General features: G+C 48.3%; 1 protein-coding gene across 3 annotated transcripts in view; it reads left to right on the plus strand.

Moving 5' to 3' along the window:
• Scap (SREBF chaperone) overlaps positions 1-12,931 on the plus strand; it is a 59,749-nt gene that overhangs the window by 37,881 nt on the left and 8,937 nt on the right. For all 3 annotated transcript variants that reach the window (XM_055601854.1, XM_055601852.1, XM_055601853.1), the window contains exons 4-8: positions 9,261-9,418; positions 10,055-10,275; positions 10,461-10,566; positions 11,081-11,253; positions 11,574-11,700. In XM_055601854.1, the coding sequence (XP_055457829.1) occupies positions 9,261-9,418; positions 10,055-10,275; positions 10,461-10,566; positions 11,081-11,253; positions 11,574-11,700 (785 nt within the window). The remainder of the gene's footprint in view (positions 1-9,260; positions 9,419-10,054; positions 10,276-10,460; positions 10,567-11,080; positions 11,254-11,573; positions 11,701-12,931) is intronic.

Genomic DNA, 12,931 nt, shown 5'->3' on the forward strand with positions numbered 1-12,931 from the left:
CACATATATAAAATTGTTTTTAAATAAAAAAATCATTTTGTACTTCATGTCCCAAATCGGCCATTGTCATACAATGGGTTCTTCTTGATGCAAATATCTTACCATCATTAACTACTTGATACAGTTCTACTATGTATTGAACTGATGAGACCTAAGTCTTAGTTTCTGGATATGTCTATCCATAACTACATCTGTCCTGTACACGCAGGCCCACTGAACTACCAGTTCAGTTTGTGCAGGATAGATGTTTTTGTGGGCTTCCCTTAGTACCTTTCATTGGCCTTGGGTGGTGACAGCGGTAGGTGTGCAGAGCAGCCAAAGATCAAACAGTCAAAGAATTATTTAGTTCTTTTTGTTAAGAGCCCCACCCCCTGTTGGGGGAGAAGACTTGGGGCTGGGTGTTGTGGCCCAGTATCATGTACTCAGTGATGAGTTACCATACTCATATTGGCTACGTAGGGTAAAAATATAAGCCCACAGTAAAGGGAAAAACATTTCAGTTATAAGGAACAGCAAACCTAAGTCAAAGCAGAATAGGTAAAAAAGAAAGACTTAACACAGGTCTTAGCAGGGGCGGAAATGCCTCCTGGACTGCAGGGCCAGGTCCTCACGGAGCCATCTCTCAGGTCTGTTCTCTTTGGATCAGCTTCATCTTCATCTTCCCAACAGTGGCTGCAGGAGCTCCCGCCCCGTGTTTGTGCAGCAGTAAATCTGGTGGCTGATGGGAGTTCATTCCCAGAACTATTTCCCAGAGCAGCTGCATTGTACTGATGTCATCACCTAGCCATGCAGGGCAGACTGTAGCTTCTGGAGAAAGAGCTGAAGGCCCACCCATTCACAGCAGAGACTTCCTTCCGTCTATTCTCTGTTGCTTTTGGGGTGACTAGGATGCTCTGGGGACGGCTGGAAGTGCTGGTCCTGGAGCAGATCTCACCCTGATTGTAGAGCTAAGACCAAGGTTTTACAGTTTGAAAATGTAAATGGTGGAGCTGAAGGATGGCCCAGTGCTTAAGGTGTTCTTGAAGGTGATCTGAGTTCTGTTCCAACACCCACATTAGGCAGTGCACAGCCATGTGTAACTCCAGTTGCAGGAGATCAAACACCCTTTGGCCTCTGCAGGAACCTTCACACACCTGGAACACATAAACTCATGCAAACACACGCATGCATGCAGAAAAAAAGCTGGACTGGACGGGGTGGCGCACACTTTCAATCCCAGCAATCAAGACCCAGAGGCAGGCAGATTTCTGTGGGTTCAAGGCCAGCCTGGTCTACAAAGTAAGTTTCAGGATAGCCAAGGCTACACAGGGAAAACCTGTCTTAAAAAACAAACCACAAAAACAGAAAAAAAAGGACGGGTCCAATAGTTTTCAGTGGCCAGTGCTGGAACAGTTTTTGTAACACAATTAAGGAGTATTGATTTATAGGCATGTTTGTACTCTCAAAGTGGTAAATACATGTAAGTCTATCCTGAATCCACTTAATTAGCTGACTAAATAAATAAATAGGGACAGTAGGTAAATCCTTGGGCAGAAAAATTCTGAATGATTTACGTAGACATTCATCTCAAGAAGTTAACCCCCCCCCTTTTTTTTTTTGTTGAAACAAGGTTTAATGTTGCCTAAGCTGGCCTCATGTTTGAGGCCAAGACTAGTTGAGGCTAGTCTTGAACCCTTGATGCTTCTACATCTACCTCTCAAGTACTGGAAAAAGGCATGTTCCACAATACTTGACTTCTCTGCTTCTTAAGTGTGGATAGAGACTTCTTTCACAAAGCACTGGCAGAAGAGAATTTGACAGCAAGTCCTCAAGAAGGTGATGGAGGCTAGAGAGAATGGCAGTTACCTCTGGGTCTTCCTCCCAAATGTATGCCCTAGTCTATTGAGTAAAACATGGCATGACCCATGATTTTAGAAGTTTCAATCCAAGTTCAGATGTTTCTATTGCTTTGGATCTGAGATGAGGCATAACATCATGATGGCAGCAGAGTGTGGTAGAGGGGCGAATAGGTGAATAACCTATTGTGGCAGGAAGAAGAGGAAGAGAGGTATGAGCATGTGTGTGTGGGTGAGTGCATACGTGTGTGTGTGTGTCTGTCTGCAGAGGAAGAGGCAGAAAAGCAGGAGCAAGTGTGTTGGCTGGCTCCCTCTATGCCTGCCTGCATGTCGTACGATGTGTGTTCCAGCGTGCGTGCTTCCGGAAGCTGTCAGATCTCCAGAGCTAAAGTCTTGGGACTTTGTGAGCTTCCCAGCATGGGTGTTGGGACCTGAGCTCCAGTCTTCTGAAAGAGCGGAGAGTGCGTTTAACTACTAAGCCATCTCTGCAGCCCCCACCACAGTCTAATCATCCTTACCAAATCGTTGGTCTGAGTTCAGCTCTCTTGAGTTAGACTTAGTGTAACATACCTATGGCTTTATAGGTTTGGCAAGGGGCAGTTCCTTCTGTGCAGAGAGCTGTGGTTACAGAGAGAAAAACTAAACAGAAACAGGAGAGACTTTGATTTCTCAGTGCGTGGCCTTGGGCAAATGACGGTACACTTTTGCGCCTTGGCTTCCGTATTTATTAAAACAATGGTGGTTATACCTGCGTTACACGTTGTCGCAAGGGTTAAATGAGAGAGTGCAGTCTTGGTGCAGGGCCTGGCCCACCTTTAGCATTCAGTAAATGTTTGTGGCTGTCACTAGCCTGAGCGGAGAGGAGAAAAAGGAAGGTTTGCTTGGACTGTTCGTCAGGTCACTAGGCGTACGAGCCTTAGGCCTGCCCTCAGCTTAGTGGCTCTTCAGGAAGTTCATCCTAACTGTCTTGCACACGTCGACCCTGCGGTCCTCTGTGCTTGCACTGCCATACTTCTGAAGTTACGTTCACCCAGGTTTACATACAGGCCAATGTTTTACATACCACAGATGTTCAAGAAAGTGTTCTTGCTGAGTTAGTAAAGAGCAGGATTATTCAAGAGATAGTGATTGTGCCTGCTATTTTATTTTATTTTATTTTGAGCACATAAGTGAGAAAGTTGGTGGGCCCAAGTTGTTTCTGGGCTCTTTAGTTTAAATAGTGGATAGTGATAGTGGAAGCCATTCTCTTAAAGGGAATAATACAGCAACTAAAGTGATGATGGTGGTAAGGAAATCAATCTTAATGAACTTGTAGGGACTAGTAGCCTGAGGTGATACTGCCTGGGGATGCTAAATCCAGTTTTCATAATTCCTGGGAATAAGGTTTTCATTCTGATGCTTTACTAGATGGTTCATGAATGTGACACAGAAGGAAAAGATGCGAGTGCTCCTAGTATGGTAGAAGGGAAAGTTTATTGTAGATAAAAGGGGGAGCACAACCAACGTTAAAGATACCCGGGAGAGTCCAGAGTGGACATGACCAGGCTGAGCTGGGCCATGTGGGGAGAAGGGAAGGGAAAGAAGAAGGAAAAGGGGAACAAGGTACAGCAGCCAAAAGGGCAAGGGTGCAAAAAGGGCGGGTACTCAAAATGGCTGGATTATATAGGGAAGAGCCTCTTCCTGGGGGAAGAGCAGCCCAGCCCCTGGGCTGGAGAGTTGGGGGCCAGGGGTCATGGGCAGGGTGTGCCAGCCTTACCCAGTAACAGGTAGGGACTGAGAGCTGCTGGGAGAGCCTGGCAGCCAGGTCCACTTTGAAATGTTAAGTAGGCACCTCAGCCTTTAGTCCTGGCTTTGAAATTTAACACTTCACACCTGTTATTTTGACTGGCCTTCACAGGACCCGATTTGGGCTACGTGGTTTATTTCCATTTTTCTACACAGTAAGGACGACCTGGGTCTTGGAGAGCCCATAGTCCCTCATTCATGGCACAGAGTCAGGGATGATGGCACTAGAATTTGAATCTAGGTCGTTCTACTTACTTATGAAGGAAGAGCTAAATTTAAAATAGAAAGTGGGTTTTAGAAGAAGAAGAGAAGCCTGAGACCTCAGCACTTGAATGCCTACCCTAGAGTAGCTTTCTTGGTGACCTGAACTTTATTGCTAAGGGAAATGGGAATGTTTTTACCCCAGTCTTCACTAGGCCTTTGTAAAAACCAATTTGGCAAGATCCCAGAGACTTACAGACTTGTGCCATGCTAGGTTTCCAGGGCCAGCATTGTGTGTTTGTGATGGCTGCCTGGGCCTGGGCACAGAGGAATCTAGGCAGAGATCTCAGGCTATGAACAGTGGTGGCCAGAGATGCCACTGGTCTCCAGGACCTCAGCTATTCTCCCATACTGCTTATACTGGCTTTGTTTCTCCATGTCAAGATTGTGTGGAGCTACCTGAGCAGATTGCTGTAGAGAAGGCGATACGCTTGGGGGTCAGGCAGCTTGGGTTAATCTGGCTCTGCTCCCTATCAGCTGTGTGACCTCAGGCTCATCCCTTTAGCTCTCCTCACCTTGGTTTCCTTATCTTGGTGTTTATTCAGGGTCTTTCACAGCACTGCAGTGCAGCTGCCAGCCCGGGCTGAGGCTTCTCAGAACTCAACTCAGGGGAGTCTGCCTCCACACTCAGTCCCATGGCTGGCTGGCTGCAGGTTTTTTGCAAGCCTCTCAGTTCCTGAGTGTTGGCTAAATGCTCTTTCCAGAATGGCTTACATGATGTCTTGTTTCACCAGGTGTTTGTACCAAAAGAGGGGGAATTGTTATAATGTTAAGCAACATAAATTCAAAGATGGTATTACTTTGGCTGTATTCCCTGTCAGAAGTAAATCAGGTCCAGCATTCTTCTAAGGGGGTGGGATTGCATAAGGACACGAACCACAGAAGGCCTGGCTTATTGGGAACCATATTAGAAGGCTACCTACCACTGTCTCCATCTGGGTTCCTTGAACACTTCCATATCCACTGTCCTTCATGTAGGGTACCATACATTCCTATCTGCCTCCATACCTGTTTCTCACTTAAACACCAGGTAGGGATTATTAAGAGCCCATCCCCCACTAAGTGGACTCACTACATAATGGATGTGCCACACCTCATCTTCACCAACATCTTAGTGCCTGCCTTCTCACCAACATTACATTTCCCTGCTCAGACAAGCTCTGGTACAGGGTCCTGTTCTGTCCTCAGAACAGCCTTTACTCAGTGTCTGTAGGAATAGTATGGAGTCCCTCAGCTCTCCTTGCTCAGGCTTCTGGAGGTCGCTTGTTCAATACACCCTTTGCTGGCTGCCTCCTTTCCTGTTTTCTCTATCTTCCAGATGAATTAATGGTTTCAGGGTCTGCTGCTAGAAGTCTCCAAACCAGTCTAGGGATTGAGGAAGGCTGTGTGAGAGAAGAGGGAACTTGAGGTCAGACATTACATGGTGACCTGATATAGTTAATGGCTGGGCCAAGGTCTTCAAAGAACTAAAGCTGTAGAAGGTTCAGGCAGAAGGTGGTGGATGAGTCGAGAACCATCTAGCAGGATGGGGACCCAGGTAAGCTGAAGAATGAGTCTGCACAGGAGGCTGGTCAGCATGGTTTGTCTGCAATGCTTGCAGCCAGTGGGTGAAAGCACAGGAGCTTTTGGTGGGACGTCAAAGGAAATCGTTTTCTAGGGTAGATGGGACAACACATATTCCTATAAAAATACGGTGGAAGGCTGGGTGGGTGCTGCACCATGTAACACCAGCACTCAGGAGGCTAAGACACGGGCTTTACAAATCTGAGGGCAGCCACAGCTATATAGTAAGACGCTCTCCCACAATAGACAGATAAGTCTGAACTACATAGAAAGCCTTCTCTGTAGGTGCTACAGGGTACTTACTGCCTTCTCATGAAAAGGCTGGTGGTGCTAACAGTACACTTCCAAGAAGAAATGTGAATAAATTTGAGGAATGGGGCACCAATAAAACTTCTGGAACCTGATTCTATATCCCACATGGCGAACTCTGGTTCTGAATTGTAGTTAGTAGACCTTTGTTGTTGTGCAGGCCCAAAGCCAGGTGGTGGTGGTGCACGGCTTTAATCCCTGCACTTGGGAGACAGAGCAGGTGAATCTCTGAGTTCAAGGCAGCCTGGTCTACAGAGTGAGTTCAGGACAGCCAGGACTACAGAGAAAAACCAAAACAACAACAGAAGAAGAAGGAGAAGGAAAGAAATATAGGTCCACGTGATTCTGGGTGGGAAGGAAGATAGACGTCTACTGGATGGGTCTGAGCTCTTAGCCTGGAAATTGACTGAGGGGTCAGTAGTTCAGATTCTTGAGATTGAGGGAAGAGGTGCAGAGTCTGAGAAAGGCAGTGAGTGGGCAAAGGTGGTGTGTTCAGAGTCACAGCTCGACACTCAGCAGTTAACCCTGGGGCTGGAAGCTCCGTGATGCCATGAGGCTGCTGTGCCAGTCACAAGTTTGGGGATGATCCCCAGACGGGTCGTCTTCTAGAGCTCTTGGTCTCTGGGAAGAAGCTTCCTTCACTCAGGAAAATGTGTGTTGAGTGAATAAAATGCTTTCAGTTAGAGCCTGCGGCAGCTGGTTCTAACCAGGTGTGAAAGTAGTGGTTGGCAGCTTCAAATGGGCTGTGTGCCTAAACCCTCTCTAACTGGCATCTTGAACGACTTCACAGCTCAGCTAAGTAGCACATACCTGTAATGCCAACACTTGGAAAGCAGAGGTAGGATTACTATAAGCTCCAGGCCAGTGAGGACTATGCCTAAGACCCCATCTCAAGCAAAATTCATCTGAGCTTCATCTTTGCTTCCTGGTTGTTCCCTTGAGCCCAGGAGATGGATCAGTGGCCTTTTCCTCATGTGCTTATCTGCCCTGTGTGAGGCAGGCTTTGGCTTAGAAGCAGCCCCTCAGCCCTCAGGCATGCCTGGCTTCCTCAGGCATGCCTGGCTTCCTCTAGCCTTCCTGCCTGCCTGTCTCTAGTTGCCACTGAACCTCCAGGGCCTTGCTTTCGTTAGACAGCCCCTCCACCTCAGGGCCATTTGGGCTTTTCTCTGTCATCAGTTTAGAGTCTGGAAGGTTCAGCCAGGTTTCCAAGCTGGCCCTCACTTGCCCTGAGTACCTTCCAGGGTTCTGTTGTGCTGTCCAGGCCTCCTTACTCTCAGTGTCCCTTGCTCTTCAGATGCCTTCCCTGCCTTTCTCCTACCCACCTTCCCCATTCTCATAGCTGCTCTGCTATGGCTGACATAGTATACACCTTAAGAATGTTCTGTGTCACTTCTGTCACTGGGAATTGCACATGTGAATGCTCTCATCTGTAGCTTGTTCTTGATCCCAGTGATGTCATTCTGTGAGCAGTTTATGAAGCCATTAATTGGCACACTCTGGCATACACCAGAATCTAGTGAGAAAAGTGTGCAGCCTTTATTGAGAGACTTTAGTCTGAGACACTGTGATAGATAAACTGTTTGGTTATGAAACTGCCTGAGCAATCCTTGCTTTCTCTTTCCTGCTGTTTAGTGCTACTATTTTTGTTAAATTCCATCTCTGGGCGTGTGGGTGAGCAGAAGACACACAGAGACCCACCTGCCATCATGTAGTGCATGCGGTGGGTGGGCTGGTGGGCGCCGCTATGATGAGCAAGTATGTTTGGAAAGATAGAGCAGGAGAAGTGGAACTGCTTGTGCGCTGTGAAGAGGTGGAACTGGAGACTCGAGCCTGCACTGCCACCTGAGGCCATGGTGATTCCTGGCCTAGGCTGCTGCTGAGGCCCATGTTTGGGCAGCAGCAGGGGTCTATGTCAATGTCTGTGGCCCAAAGGCAATGGGGATGTCCCTGGTATGGGCTGCTGCCTGGGACCATGCTGATGTACAAGGGCTGTACAAGAGTACAAGGGTACAAGGGTAGGTAGAGCTGGCCCTACCCCTCATGGGGCTGGTACTGGAGAGCTGGCCCTGCCCCTTGTCTGGGCAAACAGAGAGCTGTCCACAGTGGTAGGGGTGCAGTGGAGCAGGTGGGCTGACCAACCCGGTTACCACCCAGATCCAGGGCTCTGAGTTGTCCCACCCTAACTTCTCCTCCATCTGTGACCTGCTGGAGCATGTGAAGGGGCCTGTCCTGTAGACCCAAAGCTGCAGGATCTCCCTGACACAGAACAACAGAATATCTGAGAGGAGTCCCAGTGAGGATCCAGTATTGATAGTGTAGCAGAAGCCTCTAATCAGACACATAACTCATCGCAATGAACATTTGCAAGTAAAAGCCATTTAGGCAAAAAGGTGTACTGTTATGTACCGCAGATTCCATGGTGAGATTGATTTTGTTTGTTTTCTTTTCGGCGGAGGGTGGTTATGGAGAGATGGAGAAATGAGTGGAATTGGGGGCATGATGTGAAATTCATAAAAAATAAAAAGGTTTTTTTTTTTGTTTTTAGTTTTGTTTTTTTTTTTGTTTTTTAAGAATAATGTGCAGAAGGAAGGGAAAGAAAACCATCTCTGGACTGGGTGGTGGGGCACACCTGTAATCCCAGTACTTGGGAGGAGAGGCAGGCAAATCTTTGAGTTCAAGGCCAGCCTGCTCTACAGAGCAAGCTTTACAACAGCCGGGGCAACACAAAACCCTGTCTCAAAAACAAAAACCAACCAAACAAAACCCTCATCTCTGTAGATGGACAGAGTGCATATGCTCAAACACCTATAGTTGTTTGAGTGAGGTGAGCATACATCTTGATGCTGCAGAGTGGGTATTATTTTCTTTCACAGTGAAGAACCTGGAACTCAGGGAGGTCAGAAGTGCTTCTAATACCATAAAGTTGGAGAGCTGGGATTGAAATTTTGTTTGTTTGTTTGCTGTTTCTGAGGCAGTTTGTTGTTTATGTAGTCTGGCTGGCCTGAAACTTGCTATTTAAACCAGGCTGGTCCTCAAACATGGGACAATCCTGCCTCTGCCTCTCAATTGTTAGGATTATATCATGCATCCTTGTACCTTGCTAAAAATGCGGCCTTGATCTTTTAAGCACACTGCAGAGTAGGAGCTCTGAGCGATGCCCGTATATCACTGAGACAGCTGCATGTCTCTGGCAGCTTATAGTCTGGTGCAGCCAGCAACTATGCCCCATATACGGAGAGACAGTAAATGATTTAGGCTTGGTGGTCTGATAGTCCAGACATTTCCCTTGCAGACACACAGCTCTGCAATAACAGCATTGTAATAGCATGGGTATAGTCAAGGACCAGTGGTGGTGTAATAGACATAGCTTTATTCCAGGAAATGACACAAAATTAACCTGGACTTTGCTTTGGCCTGTAGAGGCCATATTTTCCTGATACCTAATTCATTAGTATTTTTTCCATAGCACATGCCCAGTGTTTCCTTTCTATCCTTTTCTTTCTACAGTATGTGGGTGCCCCAGTGGCATACATCCAACAGATATTTGTGAAGTCATCGGTGTCGCCCTGGCACAGAAATCTTCTGGCTGTAGATGTCTTCCGATCCCCTCTGTCCCGGGCATTCCAACTGGTGGAGGAGATCCGGAACCATGTGTTAAGAGACAGGTACTCCTCTCAGGGACCCCAAACTCCCGAGTATCAAAGGAGTTACGTTTTTCAGTCTAGCTACTACAAGCCAGCCAGCTTTGCAGTCTCAGGGTCCTTGTGGCCCTTTGTGGCTGCACCCTACAGCTCACAGGGTGGTATGAGTGGGCCTGAAGCTAAGGAGCCAGCTGAGAAGCAGCTGACCCATGGCTTCTGCCTCTGTGCTCGATGAGCAAGCTCTACCTGGGTGCCTTCTGGAACATGCTGGCTTAACAGACTGTTGCCATCAGGTTTTAGTTAGCCAATGACTTTGACAAGAATTTTCGTGCACTAAAACCCTAAAGTTTCTTCCGCTCCCTCTTGTCCACTAAAATTGTCTTAGATGTTTAGTGTTAGTGGGGGGTCGGGTTGCGTGCTCTCACACACTTGCCTTTCCTAGAAGGAGATGGGCTTTAGGGCTCCAGTGCACTCTGAGGCTGGACAGTTGCATGGTCTTTTGTTGAAGAGTTGGAAGCATTTCCTGCAGTGCCCTCTCATCAGACTCTTCAGAGACAGCAGGGAAATAGGCCTTTCAGAGCCTGGCACCAGAAGATGCCCAAGTGCAGTGGGCGGCCCTGTACTGGCAGAAACAACAGGCTCCCTCCTGTCTTCTGATAGCTCAGGGACCAAGAGCCTGGAGGAGGTTTGCCTGCAGGTCACAGACCTGCTGCCAGGCCTCAGGAAACTCCGGAGCCTACTTCCCGAACATGGCTGCCTGCTGCTGTCCCCTGGGAACTTCTGGCAGAATGACTGGGAACGGTTCCATGCTGACCCCGACATCATTGGGACCATCCATCAGCATGAGCCCAAAACTCTGCAGACATCAGCCACACTCAAAGGTACTGTCAGCACTCAGGAGCTGGAGAGCCTGTGTGTGGTCGGGTCTCTCCTTCAGTGGCTGCTTTAGTATATCATGGCTTAGCCCTTGCTTCTGAGAGGAAGAGTAGAAAAAGGGTACTGAGTAGCCCTGCTGCCACCCCATCTCATCACCCCTGTGTCAGTGCTTGCCTGTTTCTGCCCATAGACTTGCTGTTTGGAGTTCCTGGGAAGTACAGTGGAGTGAGCCTCTACACAAGGAAGAGGATGGTATCATACACCATCACCTTGGTGTTCCAGCATTACCATGCTAAGTAAGGTGCTCGGGCTCCCGAGCTCTGTGGGAGACTTGGGCTTGAGTGGTTGCTTCTCTGACCAGCATGGCCCCAGGCCTCCTATTGAAATGTTTGTGTTCTTTACACCAAAGAATTCTGATAATTTAAATGAGGATGGCCCTCAGGCCTGACCAAGAACAAGGGAACTAAGGCAGGCCGACAACTTTCATGGCCCCGTGTTTTCCTCTGGTTTCTTGCTCAGCCCTTGTTAGGTGGCTTCAGCTGACTACTGAGCTCCATGCAGCCTGTAGCCTCCATGTGAGCCGCTGCAGGCAGCTCTCCACAGGTGGCCAGGGTGCTTGAGGTCCTCTGATGTGCTCTTCTGGGTCTTTGCCTGGAACTGTGTGATAGGTCAGGAAAGGAGGTTTGCAGCTTTGTCATCCTTCTGGAGTCTGTGGAGACTAGAGATGTTAAGACACCTCAGAGAAGTTTCTGTTCAATGGCTGGGAGGAGGAGAGCTTGCTGGGCCTCTAGGGACTTCTTTTATCCACAGGTTTCTGAGCAGTCTACGTACCCGGCTCATGCTCCTACACCCCAGCCCCAACTGCAGCCTCCGAGCAGAGAACCTGGTCCATGTGCACTTCAAAGAGGAGATTGGCATCGCTGAGCTCATCCCCCTCGTGACCACCTACATCATCCTGTTTGCCTATATCTACTTCTCCACACGTAGGTCTCTAAATGAGCTTTTCCATGACACCCACTTCCCTGCTGTCAGAGATGGCATGGAGCTGAGATACAGAATATATCTGGTGTCACCAAAGCCAGAGCTTCATTGCCCCGTAGATTGTCAGGGGCTTCTGAGGAAAAGACACCTGTGGGTTAGCGTTCCCAAAAGATGTGCTGTGTTCACAAGACTGGAAGTTCACACTTGTCCTTTCTTCTGGTTAACTTGCCTTCCTTGGCATATTCCACGCTCAGGAGCTCAGTTAAGAAGGGTTCCAGGGACCGGGGGAGTACTGCCCTGATGTGCCCTCTCTGCTCTTTAGGCAAGATCGACATGGTCAAGTCCAAGTGGGGTCTCGCTCTGGCAGCTGTGGTCACAGTGCTTAGCTCACTGCTCATGTCTGTGGGGCTCTGCACTCTCTTCGGCCTGACGCCCACACTCAATGGCGGGTAGGTCTGTGGCAGGGCCGGGTGAGCCATCAGGCCCCTTGCATATCTGGGCACTTGTTGACCATTGGACTAGATGTTTGTCACTACCCATTGTCTTCGCCTTACTGTTTTGACATTGAAGAGTGCCTTTTGTCCTTTTTTAGGCATATGTGTATGTAAATGATGCCTTTATAAACAGAACATGCAGTTATGTGCCCCTACATGTGTGTACACATACACATTGTGGGCTTATGTATAGAATATTTATACTTGCACACACTGGTATATGTGGCTGTTGTATAATTTAAATCCTTATGCAGACTGCTTTTATTTTTTAGAATTATTTTTATTGTTTTAATACTTTGGGGGTTAGGGGAATGTGCACATGAGTACAGGTGCCCACAGAGGCCAGAAGAAGGGCCCCTGGAGCTGGAGTTACGGAGGCTGTGAGCTGCTGGGTATAAGTGCTGGGAACTGAACTCAGGTCCTCTGCAAGAACAGCAAGCACTCTTAACTACTAGACTATCTCCCCCCGCCTGCATACTGCTTTCTAAGGGCTTGTGTCCAGGGGAGTGTGACATACGAAGCATGTGTCTTCCTCACTGTTCAAAAGAGGACTGGCAAGATGGCTCAGTGGGTAAGGCACTTCCTACCAAGCCTGATGATCTGAGTTCAGTCCCTAGAATCCGTATGATGGAAGGAGAGAACCAACTCGCACAAGTTGTCTTCTGATCTCCATGTACATGTGTGACAAGTGTGTGCATGCACACATACATACATACACATACATACATTCATACGTGAATATGATGAAAGCCTTTTGTGAAAGATTTACATGCGCAGACAGAGGGTAAATGCAGAGCCGTGTTGTCAGTGTATGGTGACACATGGTTGTCCTCCTCCTTCACTGATGCTCCTTCCCCTCATTCCTCAGAAGCCCTTCCCTGTGTCTGTCCCCAGGCTTTGGTCTGTGTGGCTGCCCTGCCTGACTGGTGTTAGCAATGGACTGGCCTGTCCCTGACCTTGACAGGAAAAACCACTTTCCCCCAGTGCTACATAACAGACCCAAGGCCTAGGACACCAGTCCCCAGCTGTGCAAGGCTACTTTATGTCGCTCCTGTTTGGTTCCTTGTCCTGGACTGCCTGCTTCCTTCTCTGAGCCATTTTTAGAGCTTCACTTCCATGAGTGAGGGTCAGCCAGCAGCCAGCAGCCAGAAGCTGTATGGGAACAGCGACTCTTCTCCAGACACAG

Source organism: Psammomys obesus, unplaced genomic scaffold (assembly GCF_907164565.1).
Source record: "Psammomys obesus unplaced genomic scaffold, mPsaObe1.curated_primary_1811, whole genome shotgun sequence".
Taxonomy (NCBI): domain Eukaryota; kingdom Metazoa; phylum Chordata; class Mammalia; order Rodentia; family Muridae; genus Psammomys; species Psammomys obesus.